The 23409-nt window shown below is 40.6% G+C and overlaps 1 protein-coding gene and 1 long non-coding RNA gene across 2 annotated transcripts in view; both read left to right on the top strand.

Annotated features, from left to right (window-relative positions):
• Positions 1–1125: 1125 nt before the first annotated feature.
• LOC311232038 lies at positions 1126–8214 on the top strand. Its single transcript, XR_014619901.1, has 3 exons — positions 1126–1298; positions 5325–5597; positions 7801–8214. It is a non-coding gene; the product is annotated as an uncharacterized lncRNA (long non-coding RNA).
• Positions 8215–11940: 3726 nt separating this feature from the next.
• Positions 11941–23409, top strand: part of gpr108 (G protein-coupled receptor 108) — a 33167-nt gene continuing 21698 nt past the window's right edge. The window contains exons 1-6 of the mRNA XM_084318597.1: positions 11941–12393; positions 13685–13804; positions 18063–18113; positions 21032–21123; positions 21732–21793; positions 22788–23014. Coding sequence (XP_084174723.1) covers positions 12286–12393; positions 13685–13804; positions 18063–18113; positions 21032–21123; positions 21732–21793; positions 22788–23014 — 660 coding nt within the window. The 5' untranslated portion in view covers positions 11941–12285. The remainder of the gene's footprint in view (positions 12394–13684; positions 13805–18062; positions 18114–21031; positions 21124–21731; positions 21794–22787; positions 23015–23409) is intronic.

The following is a 23409-nucleotide window of genomic DNA, read 5'->3' as shown; positions in this document are numbered from 1 at the left end:
GCGGCTCTGCAGTTGCATACTTCTCCATTTCTGTCAAGAAGTTTTCCGGAAACTTTAAATCGAAACTAACATCTGAATGAATGAATGAATGAAAACTTTATTAACAGATTGCAGAATGGGTACAGTACAGTACAGCTCAATACATACAATTGTTAAGGGGATGCAGACCAGAGAAAGACTTTCGTCTTGTTTACATCAGGGTCCCCCATTTTCAATTCATCGTAACATATATGACATACATGACATACAGATAGACAGTACTGCTACATCTATACATTTATGACATACCAGATTTGCAATTACAGTACTGTTTGTGATACAAAAAGAGTCCAGAAAGAAAAGAGTATATACATTAGGCGTAGAAACTGTACATTGGATTGGGTAGGTGGGGGTGGGGGGGGGACTGTACATTGGAAGTGGTTGGGGGGGGGGGGGGGGACCCTGCATATATCGGTTGATATCGGTATCAGGGGGGGGGGGGGGGGTTGGGTAGGAGTGGGGGGGGGGGTAGGAGTGTGGGGGGGGGGGGGTAGGAGTGGGGGGGGGGGGGTTGGGTAGGAGGGGTGGGTGGGGACTGTACATTGGAGGTGGTTGGGTGGGTGGGTGGGGGGGGGCATTTACATTTTACATAGCATTTACATTTTAGTAATTTAGCTTGACTCTTTTATCCAAAGCGACTTACAAGTTGTGTACAAGTCAGCAGGAATTCGGGTGCAACTCTGGACTTTCAGAGTAAAATTAACAGTAAAATTGTTCTTCGAACTTGGGTGCTACAGTCTTGAGTGCATAGTAGTTTAGACATAATTAGCATATAGTTAGTAATATAGGCAAGGGAGATCACTATAGCAGAGTACTAGTAAAAGACGGTACAACGGTTAAGTTGTTCTTTTCACACCAAACTCAATTCCGATTCGTGTCATATAGGCTATTTGTTGTATTGTGTTGTTTGTATTTGTTGTTGTAAGTCTTATTAGCGCATTCAGTTTGTCAGTCACACACACACACACACCAGGACACAGAGAGAAGTCCGATGAGGAAGCAGTGGGTGGAGTTTTCGACCAAACGTGTGGAATTCAGTCACGCCTATTAGTCCCCTGAAGGCGGAGAGACCAGTCCATCGGCACTTTTACGCACCTACTCCCAACCTCCGCACGCGCAGATTGCGCACAGAGTCTCTCTGCATTTCAGTCAAGAAGTTTCCCGGAAACTTTAAATCGAAACTAACATCTACTCGCTGCAGTTGTGCGTCTGCGTCATCCTCTGGAGATTGTGGTAGTAGCGTCGTGTACTTTTAACAAGTAAGTATATTTTCCCCTCAAACTGCTCTAATATTAGTAGTGCTTTATTGTGAATGAATGAATGAATGAAAACTTTATTTAACAGATTGCAGAATGGGTACAATACAGTACGGCTCAATACATACAATTGTTAAGGGGATGCAGACCAGAGAAAGACGTTTGTCTTGTTTCCATCAGGGTCCCCCATGTGGTAATGGCGGCACTATAATAGGCACTTTACGCAGCGCGCGTAAGAGAGCGCGTTGGAGAGCCCTTGATTGGAGACTTTTTTTATTGTTGTGTAGCCATATTGTATTTTTCAAGGATTTTCATAGTGTGTTTTGTTCTAAAACAAGCTTAGATCTAGCCTTATGCGCATTTTAAATGTTATTATGACTCATAATAATATTTATAATAATTTATGAGTTCTGTGTTGCCTGACCTGTCTAGCCTATAGGTACTACTAACAGTACACTGATCTACCCATTTCCTTGGCCAGCCTATATTTTGTATTCAACCATATATCTGCGTAATAACCATCTTACACCAGGCTGTTGATTGATTGATTGAAAACTTTATTAACAGATTGCAGAATGGCTGGGTACAATACAGTACAGCTCAATACACACAATTGTTAAGGGGTTGCAGACCAGAGAAAGACTTTCGTCTTGTTTACATCAGGGTCCCCCATTTTTAATTCATCAGGACATATATGACATACATGACATACAGATAGACAGTACTGCTACATCTATACATTTATGACATACCAGATTTGCAAATACAGTACTGTTTGTGATACAAAAAGAGTCCAGAAAAGAGAGTATATACACATTTGACGTACAAACAGTACATTGGAGGAGGTTGAGGTTGGGTAGGTGGGGTGGGGGGGGGGGGGGGGGGGGGCTGTACATTGGAGGTGGTTGGGGGGGGGGGGGGTTGGGTAGGAGGGGTGGGGGGGGAACACTGTACATTGGAATATTTACAAAACCATACTTGGTCATTTACTGTACATTGGAGGGGGTTGGGTTAGGACATTTACAGGGGCCAGTTTAGAATTGCAGTCTCCCATAGGTGTTCTTTGAGAGTGGTTTTGAAAGTGGGCAGTGATTCACATTCCTTTACAGCTGTGGGTAGGGCGTTCCACATTGATGTGGCATAATTGCTAAACGTGTTTAGTCCCTTGTTTGAGCCGAATCTGGGTTTAACATGATTTGTGGAGCTCCCTCTGGTGTTGTGATCGTGGTATTCACTGACCTTTGGGAAGTATTTTGACATGTACATGGGTACCTTGGTCGTGTAGTGTATCTTGTACACCAGGCCCATTGCAAGTTGCTGTACTCTGTCGTCTACTCTAAGCCATCCTAGGTTGTCAAAGTGGGCAGGGGTGAGGTGGGTTCTAGGAGTCAGGTCAAGCAGTAGTCTGACCAGTTTGTTTTGAGATGTTTGTAATTTTGTTTTTAGCGCCTTTGAGGTGCTTTGGTACCATGAGGTGCAAGCATAGTCGTAGTACCCTTGAATGAGTGCTCCTGCCAGAGTCTTCAGGGTATTCTTGTTTACCAGAGAGGAGATCCGGTACAAGAATCGAGTTTGTTGGTTGACTTTTTTTATTACATTGGTTGCCATTTTGTCACAGGAAAGATTAGCCTCTAGGATGGAACCCAGGTAGGTAATTTCATCTTTCCTTGTGACATATATTGTCACCCACTGTAACTGAGAAGCCGTCGGTCTTGTTGAGTTTGTTATTTGAACCGAAGAGTTCAACTATCTCATTTAGACATTCCCCTCCCCCTTCTCCCAAATCCTGTGACCCCTCCCCCTCTCCCCAATCCTGTACCCCCCCCCCCCCCCCCTGTGAACTGGAATGTTGTTGGGAGGAGTCTTAGAGTCATATAGTTCACAGGGGGGGGATACAGGATTGGGGAGAGGGGGGGGGGGGGGCACAGGATTGGGGAGAAGGGGGAGGGGAATGTCTAAATGAGATAGTTGGGGAATGAATCATTATATTATTCCACAGTACCCATTCTGCAATCTGTTAATAAACGTTTCAATCAATCAATCAATCAATGGGTACAGTACAGTACAGCTCAATACACAATTGTTAAGGGGATGCAGACCAGAGAAAGACTTTCGTCTTGTTTACAAATATGCATATGGCTCGCTGATAACAAACTATCATTACACATGGGCAAAACAGAGTCCATTCTCTTCGGTTCAAATAACAAACTCAGCAAGACCGACGGCTTCTCAGTTACAGTGGGTGACAATATTGTCACAAGGAAAGACGAAATTACCTACCTGGGTTCCATCCTAGAGGAAAATCTTTCCTGTGACAAAATGGCATCCAATGTAATAAAAAAAAGTCAACCAACGAACTAGATTCTTGTACCGGATCTCCTCTCTGGTAAACAAGAATACCCTGAAGACTCTGGCAGGAGCACTCATTCAAGGGTACTATGAATATGCGTGCACCTCATGGTACCAAAGCACCTCAAAGGCGCTTAAAACAAAATTACAAACATCACAAAACAAACTGGTCAGACTACTACTTGACCTGAACCCCAGAACCCACCTCACCCCTGCCCACTTTGACAACCTAGGATGGCTTAGAGTAGACGACAGAGTACAGCAACTTGCAATGGGCCTGGTCTACAAGATACACTATACGACCGGGGTGCCCATGTACATGTCAAAATACTTCCCAAAGGTCAGTGAATACCACAACCACTACACCAGAGGAAGCTCAACAAATCATGTTAAACCCAGATTCGGCTCAAACAAGGGACTAAACACGTTTCGCAATTATGCCACAACAATGTGGAACGCCCTACCCAAAGCTGTAAAGGAAAGTGAATCCCTGCCCACATTCAAAACCGCTCTTAAAGAGCACCTACGGGAGGCTGCAATTCGAAACTGGCCACCGTAAATGCCCAAAACCCCCACCACCTCCTAATAGACAGTCTCCTCCCCACCGCATGTATATATTCCCTCCCCGCCGTATGTATATTTCCCTCCCACCCACCCACCCCCTCCTAATGTACAGTCCCCTCCCCATCATATGTATATACTCTGTCAGGATCTAGGGGTAACAGTACTGTATATTTGAATACCGCCTATGTCACAAATGTATCAGTACTAAATACCTATATGTCCCTATGCCATAAATGTCATGTATGTTGTGTATGTCATAAATGTCTATATGAATTGAAAATGGGGGACCCTGATGGAAACAAGACAAACGTCTTTCTCAGGTCTGCATCCCCTTAACAATTGTATGTATTGAGCCGTACTGTATTGTACCCATTCTGCAATCTGTTAAATAAAGTTTTCATTCATTCATTCATTCACATCAGGGTCCCCCATTTTCAATTCATCATATGACATACAGATAGACAGTACTGCTACATCTATACATTTATGACATACCAGATCTACAAATACAGTACTGTTTGTGATACAAAAAGGGTCTAAAAAAGAGAGTATACATTTGAGGGGGAAGAAACTGTACATTGGAGGAGGTTGGGGAGGTTGGATGGGGAAACTGTACATTGGAGGATGTTGGGGGGGGGGCATGTGGTAAACAAAAAATCTGGTATGTCATAAATGTATAGATGTAGCAGTACTGTCTATCTGTATGTCGTGTATATGTCATATATGTCTATATGAATTGAAAATGGGGGACCCTGATGTAAACAAGACGAAAGTCTTTCTCTGGTCTGCAACCCCTTAACAATTGTGTGTATTGAGCCGTACTGTACTGTACCCATTCTGCAATCTGTTAATAAACTTTTCAATCAATCAATCAATCAATCAATCAATCAATCAATTAATCAATCAAGAAGTCGGACTCTCCCTAGCACACTGCACATGTCCCCCGGCCCCGGGCCCCCCTGTCCCTCCCTCCCTATAGAGGAAAGTTCGCCCCTGCAGGAAGCATTATTAGTTCCGTATCTTAGCGTGTTTATGTAACTGTATGTCTGTCTGTGTAACTCACTTTCGTTTTGGACTCAACGAGACTGCGCTGTTGTATATTTCACGTTTGAACAGACATGGCCAAAACCGCCCATGCCTTTATAGTGGAGGCATTGGAAGACTTGAGCGACGGGGACCTGAAAAGATTTCGGAACAAACTGATCGATCGCAGAGAGGAACCACGCGTGAGTCGCAATGCGGTCCAGAACGCTGATTGCCTGGATCTCGCCGATAAACTGGTTCAAGTCTTCACTGAACCCCGTGCCATTCAAGAGACCGTCAAGCTACTGGCGGCGATCGGCTGCAACAACAATGCAAAGGAACTGGAGTCAAAGTTATCGACAGCAGGCAAGTTTTACTATATGAAAATAAATAATAGGTGGTGGCTATTTTTTTTGCCTCTACTCAAAGTTTATTAAACGAGCAGCAAAGCGCGCTCTTCACTATGAATTGAAAATGGGGGACCCTGATGTAAACAAGACAAACGTCTTTCTCTGGTCTGCATCCCCTTAACAATTGTGTGTATTGAGGTGTACTGTATTGTACACATTCTGCAATCTGTTAAATAAAGTTTGCATTCATTCATTCATTCATTCAGCTATATGAGATAATTATTTAGAATTAGACCTATTTATTTTGCCTTGGAAATTATGTGACCAGGGCCGCAGGCACGATATGAAAAGTACAGGTTCATACATTTTGAATTAGACTCGGGAAATGTGGCTTCGGTCCAATAAGTGTAATAATGAGCCCCAAAATCAATCAAATCTCTCTCTCTCCTCTCCATCATTTAGGTTACTCGCGCTCAATTTTATTAAAGCTTTTTTGTCGATGCACAATGTTTAGATTTGTTTATTTGACAAATAGTACACCATAAACGAGTATAAAAAAAAAAAAAAAAAAAAAAAAAGGGAACTTGTTACTGGTTTGGCTCCTCGGCTTTGAAGCAGCGAAATCAATGAGACAGTTCCCACTTCCCCCCCACAATTTGCCTCATGCATGAGAATAGGCGTAGCCTACCTACATTGACTTGCATGTTATCTCTGGTGCAGTAGGCCTATGTAATTAGGCGCCGGTTACACCTTTCATTTCATTGTCAGATGAGTTTCGCCGCAACGTGGCAGCCTCGAGTCACACTTTCGTTTTTGTCACCTAAGGTAGCCTACTTTAAAACGTGGGGCTTCTTCAGTCCTCTTCAGAATCATAAGTGTCAAATGTAAGTGTCAAATTTCCCACGGGATAATAAAAGTATTTCTAATAAAAGTATTTCTATAAAATTGGACTCTTTAGAAGAACGCGCCCACTTAATTCAGAATTGGGCTAAAGTAAGCTTAGTTTACTACTACAGCATGCAAATTAACTAACCTACACAGATATTATTTAACATTGACGTCATCATCATACCCTTGAATGGGCTTACGGTAACTGATTCTGTATAAAATGTACAAGGTATACAATTCTAAAATTAGACGTTTCAGGAAGTCAATAAGCAGAATGAGCTATAAAATGTTTTAAACATTAGTTAAAACAGTCACAAGTTGACACAGTGATTGGAAATCATACACTTAAATTCAGTAAATGTTGGAAGAACTTTAGAGTGTTACCAGCGAGTCGCTAGAACAAGTCAAACAAGTTCCAAGATTCCGAACTAACAACATTTTTTTCCCCCTTTTTTGAGCGCACTCCATCCACCTTCCCCCGCTCTTCGGGGGACAACTTTATTATTTATTATACGTTTTAACTATTTACAGTACAAAATTATATAAAAACTGTAGTAAAATAAGAAAAATATTAAAAAATATATATTTCAAGTACTGGGCTAAAAGGTATAGTAGGTATCAGGAGAATTTCCTCAATAGTAAAACCTGATACAGTATACCAAGAGAAACATTTAAAGGTGCTACAGATAACATTAATTTGTATGTAGATAAATCTTTTTTCTTCTTCTAAATAATACTACCACAGAGCTTTTAGAAAGGTGCAGAATAAAAGTATTGCTTTTTCTCCAAATAAATGATTGATTTATGTATTTATCATTAAAAAATTATTTGGCGGGTCCAAAATGAATGTTGTTTACATGGTGCGTGCATGTATCCCCTATTCCCCTCCCTACTTCCTCTTTCCCCATGTGGAATGCACGTGATCTGCAGATAAACATGCTTCTATAGTTGAGACATGCTGGAGCTCCAGTAGTGGGACATCTAGTGGCTCATTGTTATCTATAGCACCTTTAACAAGTCAGAGAAATAAAAAGGAAAGTCACTTGATTCTCTACATTTTTGACACAGAAAAAAAAAAGGGGGCATTCGTTATCCTGAATGCGGTAATTTGTTGTCAAAGCGAGTGGCGCTCGTCTTCGTATATGAAATTCAAGTTTAGTTCTCAGAATGGGAATCGGCTGTTTGGTGCATCCCTACTTCTTACAGATGATATTTAGCCTATAGACTCTGCAGGTCAGACAGGGCTGTTCTTTTTTTCCTCAAGAGTCATTTCATGTACCCGGCTCTATTTCTCCATGTCTGATGCCCCGTTTCTGTCCCTTCCCCTCCAGATGCACAGGCAGCCGTGGCAGGAGGAGACGCCGGCTCCTCCTCTGCTCGTCCCTCAATCTTTGCTCAGAGTGGTGCAAGGGTCGTTGCTCATCAGATTACTGGCAACACTTTTAATGCACCGGTTAACTTCACTAGTTAACTAGTTAACTGCAGCAGGACACCAGCCAAATCATTGATGCAAATGTAGTGTTGGAAAATTGTTAGAGAATAATAAGTAACTTCATTTTTTTTTTTTTTTTATGATCTCAGATTTATTATAATGTAATACTTTTTTTCTACACATATCATACAGATTTTGGCCGTTTATCATGCACATCTTGTCTTTATCTGTTTTGAGCAGTTCTTACGTACTTTCCTCTCATCTATTTCAAATAAAACCTTTTACTTATTAAACTTAAAAAAAAAAAAAAAAATCGTATTAGTTTGTGTGACACAGAGAATCCAAACACAGTATCTATACTTCATTAACTGAAGTCAATGGGGGGCAAAAGAAAAACAGCAAAACTATATTAGATTGGATTGAAATGTATGGCCATCATACAGCACAAGTACAGTACAACGAAAAGAAGTTGGCATCTAACTGCAGAGAGCAATATTATACAATGTACAAGTGATTAAACTGGAATATATATAAATGAGTACTACTGAGTAATAGTGCTAATCTGATGCATGTACAGTGTTACAGTATTATTATGTACAATGATTCAAGTATAAATACACTATGGTAGTAGCCATACTGGCCAGTGGTTAGGGCTGACCTCGACTAGTCGAATGGTCGACTAATCGATCGAAAGGAGCCAACCTCTCAGTCGAATGCCAGTCGGCTATCTGCACATTTTGACCTATCATAGTCGACTATAGAAATCCTTAGTCGGGGACAGGCCTACCAGTGGTATAACAGAACTAGTAAGAGTAGGTAAAGGATATACAGAGTATATACAGATAACAGGAATATATGCAGGTATATTTGATAAATGTGGATAAATATACAGTAAATATATATACAGTATTATTGAGTTATATTAGTCTAATTTAGTCTATAGTTAGAGGTAGGTAGTTAAGATTAAGGCAGTTGTAGACAGTGAAGGCAGTAGATCGGTCTAAATTGAGTATAGGCAACAGAGTTCAGAGTTCATACAGTGTGCAACAGACAGAGCCTAGAGTATAGGCAATGGAGTTCAGAGTTTATACGGTATGGGGATGGGGCTGTCATCATAGATATATATAGAACATAGATATCTATGGCTGTCATCATGGTACAGAGTTCAGAGAGATGACAGCTGAGGGGAAGAAGTTCATGAGCATGCTTCACTTGGAAGAGGGATTTCTACAGCGCCTCCCAGAGGGTAGGAGGGCAAACTGATTGGGATCCTTGCCAATGCTGCATGCTTTCCTCAGACACAGCTTGTGATGAATAGTCTCAATTGCAGGGAGTGATGTAACAGTGATGCGTTGGCAATTTTATACTACACTCTATAATGCAGGACTTAGGAAGTCTTTATTTGGCATGCAAACGACACACATGCAATGGGGGGCACACACACACAGGAACACACACATGCAATTTCTTGGGTCGCCGATGCGATTGAGTCTCTGCACTTGACCCATCCCGTCTTCCTTCCCCCCCAAGGGCAGCCGGGAGCAGATAGGGCGTCGACGTGGGCCGCGCCCTGGGGACCAATCCAAGTGCTCCTGCCCATCTTCGTCAGGGACGCGACAGTGTTAGCGATCTGTTGTTGTGCATGTTTTTCCATTGGGTTTATCTTATCGGGGGGGGAACCCTTGCGAGCACGGGGAGAACATGCAAACTCCACACAGAAAGGCCTGGGAGATCCCCCACCTGGGTACCTGGCAACGCGGAAACCTGGTCCCCAAGCGGGAATCGAACCCTGGACCTTCTTGCTGTGAGGCGACAGTGTTAACCACTACACCACCGTGCCTCTGCAGAGCATTAAAGGAGAGTTGCGGGTCAGAGTCAGCAATACAATATACAATAGTGTAATCTGCATGACGATAAATTTGACAGCCACTTAAAGGTGCTATAGTCTAAAAAGTACCCAGAAATTATACTTAAGTGAAAGTATGGGTACCGTCTCAAAATATGACTCAAGTAAAAGTCAAAGTATCTGGCTAAAAACACACTTGAGTAAAAGTAAAAAAGTCCTACTTTTAAATGTACTTAAGTACTAAAAAGTAAAAGTTTTTTTTTTTAAAGGGATAGACCAGGGGTCTCAAACTCATTCCATCGTGGGCCAAGTTTTCATTTTAACTATACAGTACATTGCACCAGGTGAGTTAGTTGAAGAGGTGAGCCAATTAGTGAAATCATCAGCTGGTGTTTAGGCAAGGCTGGAATGAAACCAAGCATAATACACTCTGCCCACAATGGAATGTGTTCTGCGATAGACAATGCTGAAATGAAAGAACAGAGGACACTTTTTTTGCATAAAAATTATTTAATGCACTTCTCCATTGAAGGTAAACTAACATGGACGGCATTCACATCATCACAGCATGAATAATATCACAATATTAAAAACAGAATGGTGTATCCTGAATAATATCACAATATTAACCACAGCATACTGGATTATCCTGAATAATATCACAATATTAAAGGCAGAATACTGGAGTACCCTGAATAATATCACAATATTAACCACAGCATAATGCGGATCTGACTGTCTATTCTTCTGATAGCAGGTGTTTAATCAAAGATCCCCGCTTTCTAGTCTTGCACAAGAACCAATCAGCATGGGTATGGGCGGGTTCATTTTCCATTGATGGGGATTTGATTGGCTGTTTACCTGCGGTCACAGGATTAATAACGTTAACGTTAGTTTGGCCAGATAAACTATTAAAATATACTAATTAAAATGGTTGGACCTGTGAGATTTGTACTTTGTACTTTGTAGGTCTGCATTTTAAATGTAAGGAGTAAAAAGTATGTTTTTTTTCTCTGAAATGTAATGGAGTAAAAGTACAAAGTATACAAACCTAATAATACTTGAGTAAAGTACAAATCCCCCAAAACAGTACTGTAACAAAGTACAATTACTCAAGTACTTTACACCCCTGGCTATAGATAACATTCAGCCACTAGATGCACCAGCATGTCATTTATCCAATCAGGTGCATTCCACATGGGGAAATGAATGGGAAGAAAGGAGGGGATACAGGCATGCAACATGTAAACAACATTCATTTTGGACCCACAAAAATATTATAAAAACAAAACAGAAAATCAATTAATCAATATTGTTTGGGGGGGGAGAGCAATTATTTTAGTCCACATCTTTCTTTTTGTTTTAAATGATTAAATACAATGTTATCTATATAGCACCTTTAATTATGTAAAATGTTGTCATCATGTTTTCTCATACATTTACCTCTAGCAGTTTTTTTGTATTGTATATTTTTAGGCATATATGTTTCAATGTTTGGGTATGCTTATTGCTTGTTTTTATGATACCTTCAACTTCAACCCTGCTCGTTCTTCTGACGTGGAGGGTCGTTCTGTTCACGTGTTTAATGTCCTAACCGGAAACTAGGGAGTTGTTTCAAAAGGTTTGGTCATACGGAAGTAGTAACCCACTCACGAGCTGATAATAATGAGAAAGTCCATATAAATCACACTAATTAAAATGTATTAAGTATTGTGCGTTATTATGGCTTTCTGTTCGACAACATTCGTGATTTGACTCTTTTCTTTTAAAGCCACAGATCCCGTTGTCTTTGTTTGTTTTTCTGTTTTTTGTTTTTGTTAATTTCAACCACTTCATCCAATTTTTTTTATCTTATTTGTTTTGTTCCTGTTGTTACTATACACATATATTCATAATTCTTATTTTTTATTTACCCTTTCTTTTATATTGCTTCTCTCTCTCCTTGTACAGTGTCATTGAGTCTGAGAACGGCGCTTCTCTCTTTAAATCCAATTATTATTATTATTATTATTATTATTATTATTATTATTATTATTATTATTATTATTATTATTATTATTAACATTCATATTTTAATAAACAGGGTTCCCTGCCAAATTAAAGCACGTTGCGGAACTTCCGCATTGTGATGATGATGTTGTCGTCGCTGTCCAAACCTTGTTATTACACGGATAGATCCTAGAGACCCGGAAGTGCGACTCTGCAGCAGCAGCTAGCTTCAGCTCTGGGGAAGAAGAAGCAGCTTGGAGGAGTTCGACAACAGATCAAACCCATTTTATGGATAGCTATGGTCGGTTATAAGTATCGGTAGTTGAGCTAACTCTAAGTAAATTATAGAAACCACAACATTACACGGTTGGTTACGTTCGTAAAACCACGCCAGAGGCTCAGCGGCCAGCGGAACCTATTTTAAGCTAATGTTAGCTGGCTTGCTAGCTGGTCAACATTTAGCTTTAGATTATTGTTAGCTAACGTTAGCTTGTATCTCTAGCTAGTTAGTTTAGCCAACTGGTTACTAGTTAGGTGTGTTGTTTAGCTATGATGGCACCACGGTGTGACGGTGGGGGGTTTGCTCTGGCTGGCTGTCTGCTCCTGCTCGTGTTGGCTGGATCATGTAACGCACGGATACACAAACTGGCCCTGAAGGTAAGAAGAATAGTTTAGTGTGACGTTAGTGTGTAGAGTCTTTGTTAAGAACACCTCCTCCAATGTACAGGTTCTTCGTCAAATTCGTCAAAAAACTATTGTTTCTAAACAATTTTTGTATCACAAACAGTACTGTATGTGTAAATCTGGTATGTCAAATGTATAGATGTAGCAGTACTGTCTATCTGTATGACACATGTATGTTATTATGATGAATTGAAAATGGGGGACCCTGATTTAAACAAGACGAAAGTCTTTCTCTGGTCTGCATCCCCCTAACAATTGTGTGTGTTGAGCTGTACTGTATTGTTGTGCCCATTCTGCAATCTGTTAATATTAAGTTATCAATCAATCAACATTAAGATTGTATTCATTGACTGCTCAGGCATCTCTCTGTCATCATGGCCAACGTTAGCTGAGTTCAGCCAAAAGCTGCCCATAGAGATGGTGCCAGATGCGCCCTAACAGATGGTAGTCGGCAGCAGCCAGCAGAATTATTTAACGTTTTTTTCTTAGCTTGTCAATGCGTACTAAATAAGATAAGATATTCCTTTATTGATCCCCTTGGGGGAAATTCAGGCATCATAGCAGCATGGGGGGGGGGGGGGGGTACAGGTAGTAAAAACAACACAAAGCAGTGTAAACAAATAAGTCAATATAATTTACCATCTAACTAACTGAAAAAAACAATACAGTGGTATTCACAGTGTCACATAAGGTGCTGTATGCATAGGTAGTGTTATAATTTACTATCTAACTAACTGAAATATACAGTATGAATTCACATAAATAGAGGCATTACTCGGGGTGTTTAGAAAGCTGATTTGTCTTCCATATTGAAAGAAACACCAGTTGCTATGTGCAAAACAACAGTTGCTATGTCTTGATATATGAGAAATATATAGTCAATCGTATTACTGGATCTTGTAAAAAAAAAAAAAAAATCAGTTTAACAGTAATACAATGCATTCCCAGTGTTTTACCTACTCTACCACTGCACAGAAACGAGGCATTTTCTATTGAAAGTGGTTACCAATGGTTACAGACAGCCATGTTGGAAGAAAGAGTTATTTTTGGGCCGTTATGGGCCATGTAATACATTCGTAGTGTGTAGTTCCATAGTATAAAAGTATCTATACAGGAATGTTAGACTTTCTTTTGGCAATGGGATTGGGTTTCTTCATTGAGAAAGTATCTTGTATTTTATTATAAATGAGTGTCAACATTTTGCGCTTTATTGAATGAACAGTCCTTCCCATTTCTTTGCCTCTGTCACCCTTCTCCCTCTCAGAATGAAACTCGGTTTGTCATCCACCTCAACTCCTTTGGTTTTTATGCTAATGGTACTCTGGATGTAAACCTCCTGTCCCTACGCCTCCCTGAGCATATTGTGGACTACAAAAAGTATCCCGTAAGTGTGTGTGTGTGTCTGTGTGTTTCTTATCACAACTCAAGTTCGCAATGGACTTGGAAGGCATTTTTACATCGTACTCTCGCTAAGCATTACACTATTCATTGGGTTAGCCTACTTCCATAAATCACAACCCTATCATCTATTGATGGAGCATTTAATTCAGACAGTGTACTGGTTAAGCAAAGATTCCACAACATACTTTATTAGTAACGCACATATGACAATAAGAGACGTGTTCGATGAGTAATGAGTAATGTGTTCATTAACGCAGCAGCAGTGTTTCCTGTCGTTCACAGCAGGGAGCCATTGGATAAGTTGTTTGTGAATGACTCATTACTTACAATCACCAGGTCCCGCCTGTCACTTCTGGGTGATTATTGAGCTTTTCACAGCGGCTCTATGAATCCAGCGAGGCTCTGGGGATAACAGGCTCCGGGGATAACAACGCTAGTATCATTAGCAAAGATAGCGTTAGCTCCGCTTAGCCTGAAGACTGTACTTGGAACTTGTTGCTTCATACTAGACCATTAAGGAAGGTAATTACACGTTACTTCTATTGCAGCTGAAGGTATGGGAGGCGGCTCGGGTCAAAAGGATGCAAACGTGTATTCAAGTAAATTATTACTTGATAGATAAATCGTAAACTTATTACAAAATAATTATAATCGTAAATAATTTTGTAGGCCTAAAATTCACAGTATATTTCAAAGACATAGAAAGTGATTCTCTTAGGGCGCGTTCACACCTACCCTGTTTGGTCCACTTTAAGTGGACCATGGTCCCTTTAGATCGATAGTCTGTTTGGTTTGTACAGGTATGAACGCAAACCGAACTATAATGAGGACCAAACAACCGAACCATGGTCCTCTTGAAAAGTTGGGACTCGGTTCGTTTCAAAGTGGACCATGGTGCGTTTGCTGTTGGTGTGAACGCAATCGAACTTTATATAGTATCTAATCTAGAGCAAATGAGTGACAGCGCCAAGTGACAGCTTGCGCGCGACCCAACTCAAATGAATGACAGGCGCGCGGACAGTCTCTCTCTTCCCCTCTCTCTCTCTCTCTGCCTCTCTCTCTCTTCCTCGGACAGTCTCTCTCGGTCTCTCTAGACTGGCGCAGCGCGCGGACAGTCTCTCTCTCTCTCTATATATCTCTACTCTCTAGTCGACTTGCGCCACGCTCGTAATGACAGTATCTCTCTGCTTTATCACAAGAGACGCTGTCGGCAACTGTTTACGCTTGTGAGTGCTAGTCCAATAGATGAACGACTTGGCGACAGCATGTCCTTTGTTTACAAATTAGATCCGCACCAAACAAAACTAATTTTATTTTGTCCTTGTTTTTATTATTGAATCTTATTTTTGTTTGTCTTTTATTTTATCTTTTATGTTTTCTTCATCTCTCCTCTCTTTTTGTCACCCCCACCCCTTCCCTCTTTCTCTCCTTCCCCCCTCTTTCCTCCCAACTTCTGCTCACTCTATGTTACCTGATGTGTACCAAAAAATTCATCTAGTGGCCATTGCCCACTGGTAAAATTAAAAAATTAAAAAAAAAAAAACAGGGTAGTGTGAACGCAGACCAAAATCAAACAATGTATCATTTTCACATTTGGTCCACCAGAAAGTCCGGACTATCCCCAGACTTTCAGGTGTGAACACACCCTTAGACTCATTACCAGTCTGTGGGTATCTGCCAGGCTACTTATTTATTAACCTCTATATGGCATTACGCTGCCCCACCTAGATTATAATGCACAATTATCATAGAAACAAACAACAGAACGATTACTTGAGTACTCGTTGATTCCATTAGAGACCACGTTGATTTCCTGTGTCCCTACTTCAGAGTGCCTTCCTCTCACAGTATTCGGAGCACAGCACTGTGGGTTAGCTGACCAAGACAGGGCTCAGTCCAGACTGCGACTAAAATGGACGCCCGCTTATGCAACTCTTTTTTGAGAGTGTGCAAGTTAAAATCTCACATTTTAACATCCGAGTGCATGGGATGCACGTTCTCTAAAGTCGAGGACACAATAAGTCATTTAATCTCGCCTACTGCCCAGCCAGCAGTCTCGCATGCACTTCAAAAGTGAAAAGAAAAGCACAACGGCATCATATCAAAGCAAAACAATCTCATGTTGTGTGGCTTTACTTCACTGAAACTGACACTGCCGGTGATGTTTGCACCAATTAATTTCCTTTAGGTCGCACTGGTGTGATTTTAAAACAAAAACAACTTCCAATATTTGTTTTAAAAGGTAAACGATAAGTTTACATTGTCCATCCTGCTATCAAAGTCTCATTTAATTTCATCTGCTGTGCAAGCTAAACTGAGTGTTGGTTTGAGCGTATCTCTCCCCACCTCTTTTTTTGTCTTATTGACGTGTCTAGTCGTATTTCAATAACAAATAAAATATAGGAGACCTATTGTGTGAGCCACTGCTTGTGGCAGTGAAACCTTTTTATTTTTAAATAATTTGCTCCCATCCCCCAATTTAGTTGTTATGCCAATTCCCCCCCTGGTCGTTGTGCCCGCCCTACTGTCGGTCAGGGGAGGGTGTGTAGAACTACCACATGCCTCCTCCAATACACGTGGAGTCGCCAGCTGCTTCTTTTCACCTGCCGGCTAGGAGTTTCACTGGGGGAACGTAACGATATCTCCCCCAGATCCTCTCCCTGCTGAACAGGAAACCAATAGGAGTCGCAGTTTACAACGACCAGGACTCACAGTCACACCCCACTAGCTTTCCACCTGCAAACACTACCAATTGTGTTCGTAGGGATGACTGACCAAGCCGAAGGTAGCACTGCCCGGGAATTTAACCCGGATCTCTGCGCTGGTAGACGAGTGCTTAGACCTCTACACTACCCAGCCCCCCCCCCCCCCAGTGACTCGAGACTTGACATTTGCAAAATATTCTAATCTGAATATTATTAATCATTAATGCAATGGTAGGGTATGCAAATTAAGATGAACTTAAAATATTCATCAATATTAATTCATTGTCATTGATTTAATACCATGCTGTACACACAAAAAAAACTGTGCGACCAAATCATGTGCTGGTGCGACCAACTGAGAAATGTCTGCCGCCTCCAATTAAATAAAATCTATACGGTGTAACGTTAAACATATATTCTTATTTTCTTTACTGTAGATTTATCTTTGTTGTATTACCATGTCTGTGTTTCGTTTACTTTTATTCAATTGAGGTTTTATTGGGACATCGGTTTACCTAATCATTTAATTTCCCACGACAAAGACGTTTCCTGTAATGAAAGAGCTTTCTCTATGTTCTCACCATAAAAAAAAAAAACTTCAAAATACGGGACAGGACATGATTTTATATGTAGGCAACAGCCAATGACGACATAAACTATAATATCTCTCTGAGCAGAATGGCCCCCTCGGGTGACATCATCATGGTACCGGTCTGTGCCATATGGCTGCACCCTGCTGGTGAAAAAGAAAAACTGAATTATTTTTGGTTTTGTTGCTAGTGTGATGTCATCATAAACCACAGATGCCACAAACCTGATCACACAATAAGTATTGGCTGTTATGTTTATGTATATATATATATATTGAAAATGTATGAATGTTTTGCTTGGGTTTTTTTTTTTTATTGCTTTTAGATCGGTCATCATAGTGATGCATGTAGTATGCAGCTGTTTTATTATTTTAAAAGATTAGACATCTTGCAAATCTTTTTGTGTTTTACATTTTTCAATAAGACTGGTATTAATAACTTCCCATGGAATATTTCAAGAACCTCTCTGGAAATGTACCGGAAAGTTTCCCTACTAGTGTGTAATATTATCTAACTAAGAGTCTATTATTTAACTACGCTCTAGGGATTCATTTCCCCCTTTAACCTTTTCTAGCCCCTGGTAGCAAGTAACCTCGCAAATGTTCCCACAAGCGCCGCACATAACTGGATGCTGTAGTTTATGCATGTAATGTAACACCACTGTCTTAGACATAATGTAGTTATGTAATCACTATAACCACACTGGCGTGTATCCGGCTTGGGCTTAACTAGGCTTGCCTAGTCGTGTTTTCTTAAGATTTGACAGTATAAACTTTATAAACTTTATTTGACAATGTGAATTCAAAGTGGTATGTTCTCATCCGTCACAAATTCTTCAAAACTGCTGCAATGTACCAAATTATTAAAATGTTTTTAATTGTTGAGTGTGAATGTGATGCAGTTCCTTGCCAGCCCTAATTCACTGTACTCATTACTTCCTCCCTAGGTTGGCTTCAGTCTCTCCAAGTCCCGTGTGAATGGAGTCCTGTCTTACACAGTAAGTAAGCAGGGGTAACGCTGGTTCAGTATAATTGTGATATAGGCCTATTAACACTTTCGGCGACCGTCGGTTGTGTGATAGTAAAGGGTTAACCTTCCGTCGTGTGGCAGTTAAAGGGTTAACCTTCCGTCGTGTGGCAGTGAAAGGGTTAGCCTTCTGTGTATTGTCGCAGTGAAAGGGTTAACCATTTGGTAGTGCGGCAGTGAAAGGGTTAAAGGCCCAATCGGTGATTAAACTGTAAACAAATAGTCGCCATCACCAAAAAGAATAGCAATAGACTATTCTCTAGTTTATTGACTCAGGCAGGCTTTTTAAACGCCCATAGCCATTTCTTTATGTTTATGTCTTGTTGTTTTTAGTTTTCTATTCTGTTGTTTTAGCTCATTTTAAAGTTTTTTTCTTCTCTTCGCATGTTTTATTTCTTGTATTTTTACTGATGTTTTAAAATGCTGTGAAGCACTCTGTGCTCTCATGCTGAGAAGGGCGCTATAAAAATAAAGTTTTACTTACTTACTAGACGGCAGGTAAATATGGCCTTTTAATTGTATTTGCCATATATCTTGGCTTTGAAATGGTTGTTTATATTTGCAGATATTGGATTAAAACAGACCTAGCCTATATTGCACTTCATGATGGGTTAAGAAAGCTCAGAAAAGCTTATCTTCCATCTACAGATTGAACTCTTGATGAATGTATGCAGAAATTACCCCACGTTGATATGGGTCAAAAAACACAGATTAAAGGTACAATCTGCAATGCCGTCAAACTGCGACATCTAGCCAAAAGAGCCCCACTTGGTATTGCACTTTGTTAAGTTTTCTTGTTTTTCACCTGAAGTGTGGGTTGGAGTTGAGTGGGGATAGAGGATGTGTTGCTATTGCTGGGCACACCTCAGGTTCTGCCAACAGAGGTCTGGAGAAATTCACAGAATGGCTCAAGGTAGAGTCAAATCAAATAACATTTATTTGTAAGGCCCGACAACACACGTTAATGTCCCCATGGGCCGGACACACGTTAATGTCCCCATGGGCCGGACACGTCTTCTTTAAACAAGTGTCTTTACCCAGCATGAATAAAAATACAGGGTATTGTTTTTTTTTTTTTGTTTTTTTTTCCCACAAATATTTCAGATACTAAAAGCTTTTACAGCCATAAAATGCAGTACATTTTTCAGGTTTAGCTATCTTATACGTTCAGTTTTTGTGTCAAAAGCTTAGCCATTCCATTTGAGAAGTCTTATAGTAGTAGGGGCGACAGTGGCTCAGGAGGTAGAGCAGTCGTCAGGTAATCGGAAGGTTCTCTGTGGTTTCCGTCTCCTCCCGGCAGCGTGTCGAAGTGTCCTTGAGGAAGGACCCATAAGTTACCCACATAACACACAACGCCTGCCATCGGTGTGTGGGTGAATGATGGGTGAATGTGAGGCATACGTTCAGGATCAGAAATGACTTTATTGCCAAGTCGTTTACCTAAGTACATGTTGTACCATTTGGCTCCCCCTTCTGCTCATGTTGCTTTTTAAAAGCTGCTCTGTGTGGTAAGGCTGTCCCCGAAGCCTGTTTTTGGGATTCGAACTTCGTCAGGGTTTTACGAACGACCTTTTTTTTTTACGATTTTTTTTTACGAAATTCAATTTTTTTTTAATTTTTTTTAATATCCTCAAACTAAATCCTTAATCTGAATAAAGTGATTAAAATGAGCCTCTTTTTTATTAAATCAACTTTCTTTAATGAATATAATGTTTTTTTTTAATACTATAATATTAGTGTAGCCTAATCTTTATCTGCAACTGTGAAGAAAAACCACATTGGTTCAAACAGAATGAATAGACACATAAAAGAAACATAAAAAAAAATTATAAAAAATTCGAATTTTGATTTAGAATTAGAATGTTAACACTTTGGGTGCCGGGAAACGCTTAAACACGTCATTCCCGGCCATGCTCAAGTTGCCGAAGACGCTTTACAGCGTCTTTAATATCAATATTTCAAAAATCTGGGATCGGATTCATATGTCCCCTCCGCTGGCCTGAGATCCACCAGGAGGACCCACTGAGCTCTCTGGCGGTTCAGGAGCGCCATCTGGTGGCCGATCGGCGCAATCGCTTAACAGGAAGTGCCATAGAGGTTGTGCTGGACGGCCGTATTACTTCCGGGCACTCGCTATAGGTCCCGGCATTCTAGCTCGTCACAATACACAGCGATCGATTGCCAATAACTCGATAAACAACATGATTTGGACGTATATACCATTATACAAGCTGGAGATGGACCGGGTAAATCTACATCCCATAATGATAAAATTTCTACTCTACGATGATCGCCCAACGGCGCGCGGAGACTGGGGTGAGTTTTAGCGTGTAACGTTACCGTCTTTGATACTAACTGCTATTATCAACATTTGACCCACATTAGATGATTGGTATAACGCTGCCCACGGAATTATAAACGCCCCCTAGCCCATCCGGTCAACATCAGATGACGTGTAGTAACTTCTAGAAGTACGTCTAGTTGGAATTTTTTATATCGCGCTGATTGCCATAAAACTGTATTGCATCATCAATATAATGTATTTGGGGCTATAGATCACGTTCTGGAGAAAGCTGCAGAAAGAGATGAAAACATACTTATACATTAGACCATACTTTACTATGAATATGTGAATGAAAAAGTTTAACGTTGCTACACAATGAACAATACATATAGGACTTTGAATGGGCCCTAATAATGGCAATGTAGCAATAGAATTTAAAAAGTTATAGCCCTGCAAAGAAGGGGACTTTCTCTATAGACAAATAGAGCCGGCAACCTACGGTTGATAATGAATTTAACCCATGGCAGCCAAAGTGTTAACATAACGAACGAACGTTGGAACCTTCGGGCTCAGCCTTACCGTGTGGTGTTGTTTCCTCCTCCCAGGCGGAGGAGACGGAGATCTGTCCACTCACGCTCATCAAGTCGACCAACAACGAGCACCTCATCCTCTTCATCATCGACGTGAACCACCTCAGGTGTGTATCTCTCAGCACCGGTGCCAAGTGAGAAGCATAATACTGAGACACAATCTGAGCCTGGTGTCCTCATTGACTTTGACCCACCTTTATTATTATAGGTTGATAATATAAATCTTTATGATTGATATTCATAGTGTATATATATATATACCGGTATATATGTGTTATAGTGAGTGGTACCAAACTGATGAAAATGTAATGGAAATATAGGGTCTTCTAATTAGGAAATGACTCATAAAGAGCTATTTTGAAATAATAAAATAAGTATAAAATCTTTTTATATGATATTGGAGGTTATTTGGCACTTGTGACCATTGACGAGATCATGTACCTAGCTTTTATTTGATTATTCTCTCTCTCTACCTCCCTCTCTCACTCTTGCTCTCTCTCCCTCTCTATCTCCCTCTCTACCTCTTGCTCTCTATCTCTCGCTCTCTCTCCTTCTACCTCTCTATCTCTCTACTTCTCTCTACCTCTCACTCACTCTCTACCTCTCTCTCTCTCTACCTCTCTCTCTCTCTACCTCTCTCTCTCTCTCTACCTCTCTCTCTCTCTACATATATCTCTCTACCTCGCTCTCTCTCTACCTCTCTCTCGTGTTATAGTGTCACTGTGAAATCCTTTGGTGACCAAGACAACCTCTTGACAGCAAAGCCCAAGAAAGAAGGTAAAGGTCAGAGGTCGTCCTCACAACACACTGTATGTTGCTTCTCATTGGCACCAGAGCCATTGACCATATTCACATGGTGGCCATTTTGTTCTCACGTCGTGCTCGGGTCGGGATTCCTTTGGGAACAGGGTGGGAAGGAATCCCAACCCGAGCATGACGTAAGAGCATTTTTTGGTGCAACATTAACAGATTAAGGTACAATAAAATGGAATATATGAACTAAATTAAATAAGTGTAGAATGGAATAATAAAATCAAATGGGACAGGGCTGTACAATTGTGCACGATGTAGTCGATGAGTATATACACTAAATAAAAATACAGTGGGATAGAATATTGGAACAGGGCTGTGCAATTGGGCAAAAAGTATCAACAGTTTTGAGTGTGTGTGTATATATAAATATATAGTGTGTATGTATAAATGGCGGTAGTGTGAATATTTCCCATCCCATCAAAATACTACACTGCGACTCTAGACGTCACATCAGACTCATAACCATCTCAAAGTCATACTGGTACCGAGTGGAGGTGTCGCCTTTAATCGACTTCAAAACATCGAATTGGTGGCAGTAACGTTCCAAAGCGTGCCGTCTGTAAGGCTGGTCAGCTGCTTGTCGCTGCTGTCGGGACAAAACCTCATAACTCCAAAAACCCAACTTTTCAGCAGATGAAAAAAACTAACACAGATTTGAGGGTGAATAGAGTTAGGAGGTTTAGACAGATGATCGGTTTAATGCTTTCCCATTGTTTAAACTTTGTAAAACCCACACACACATATGGAGGATGATCTACGGAGTTGATTTATATAATAAAAAAATAAATAAAAAAAATGGAGTTATGAGGTTTTGTCCCGACAGCAGCGTTGTGTTATTTAGATAGGGGGGAAAGTAATTTGTTGTCGTTTGCTGTTTTGGCCATTATTATTTTAATGTTTTGTCTCTGTCCCTGACCTATTTTACTTTGCATTAAACAAAAACACGTGATCACAACAGATGCGAGGAAGAGGAGGGACGCTTCTGCTGCCTCTAAACCGGGAGAGGACAAACCGCCAGGAAACAAGACATCAGTGGCCGAACCTATACCAGTGGAGCCGGAACCAGTGGAGCCAAACCCAGTGGAGCCAGTGGAGCCAAACCCAGTGGAACCAGTGGAGCCAGAACCAGTGGAACCTGTTAAAGCGGATGACATCCCGATGAAAGCGGAGTATACTACATACCAGGTGAGTGTTGTACTTTTTGTGTTGTAAAGTTGTAACGATAACTTTATTCGATATTGATTTATATCGCTATCTGCTTACATTATGGAAAATCACGTTGGATAATCCAATGGATGTTCATTATATTGGACTGCTTGCTTGGTAATGCCAAGTATACAGATTAAACTAATATGCATTTAACATTCTAATAGTCTTTATAATATATATATCGTTTGTAGTTCAGAAATGGCCGATCTTCGAAGAATGGTTGAATTGTTCCTTAGTGAATAATATCGAATAGTTCCTTTAGTGAATAAAGAATAGTATTTTTGCTTGAAATGCCCATCCCTGAGAGGTAGCGACGTGAATTGGATTTGAAAGGAGAAATCCTTTATTGATTTTGATTATCTTTGTGCAGT

The sequence above is a fragment of the Notolepis coatsorum genome, assembly GCF_963971535.1.
Source record: "Notolepis coatsorum genome assembly, chromosome: 7".
NCBI classification, from domain to species: domain Eukaryota; kingdom Metazoa; phylum Chordata; class Actinopteri; order Aulopiformes; family Paralepididae; genus Notolepis; species Notolepis coatsorum.
The sequence above is the reverse complement of the archived record's forward strand: the minus strand, read 5'-3'. Positions and strand labels throughout refer to the sequence as shown.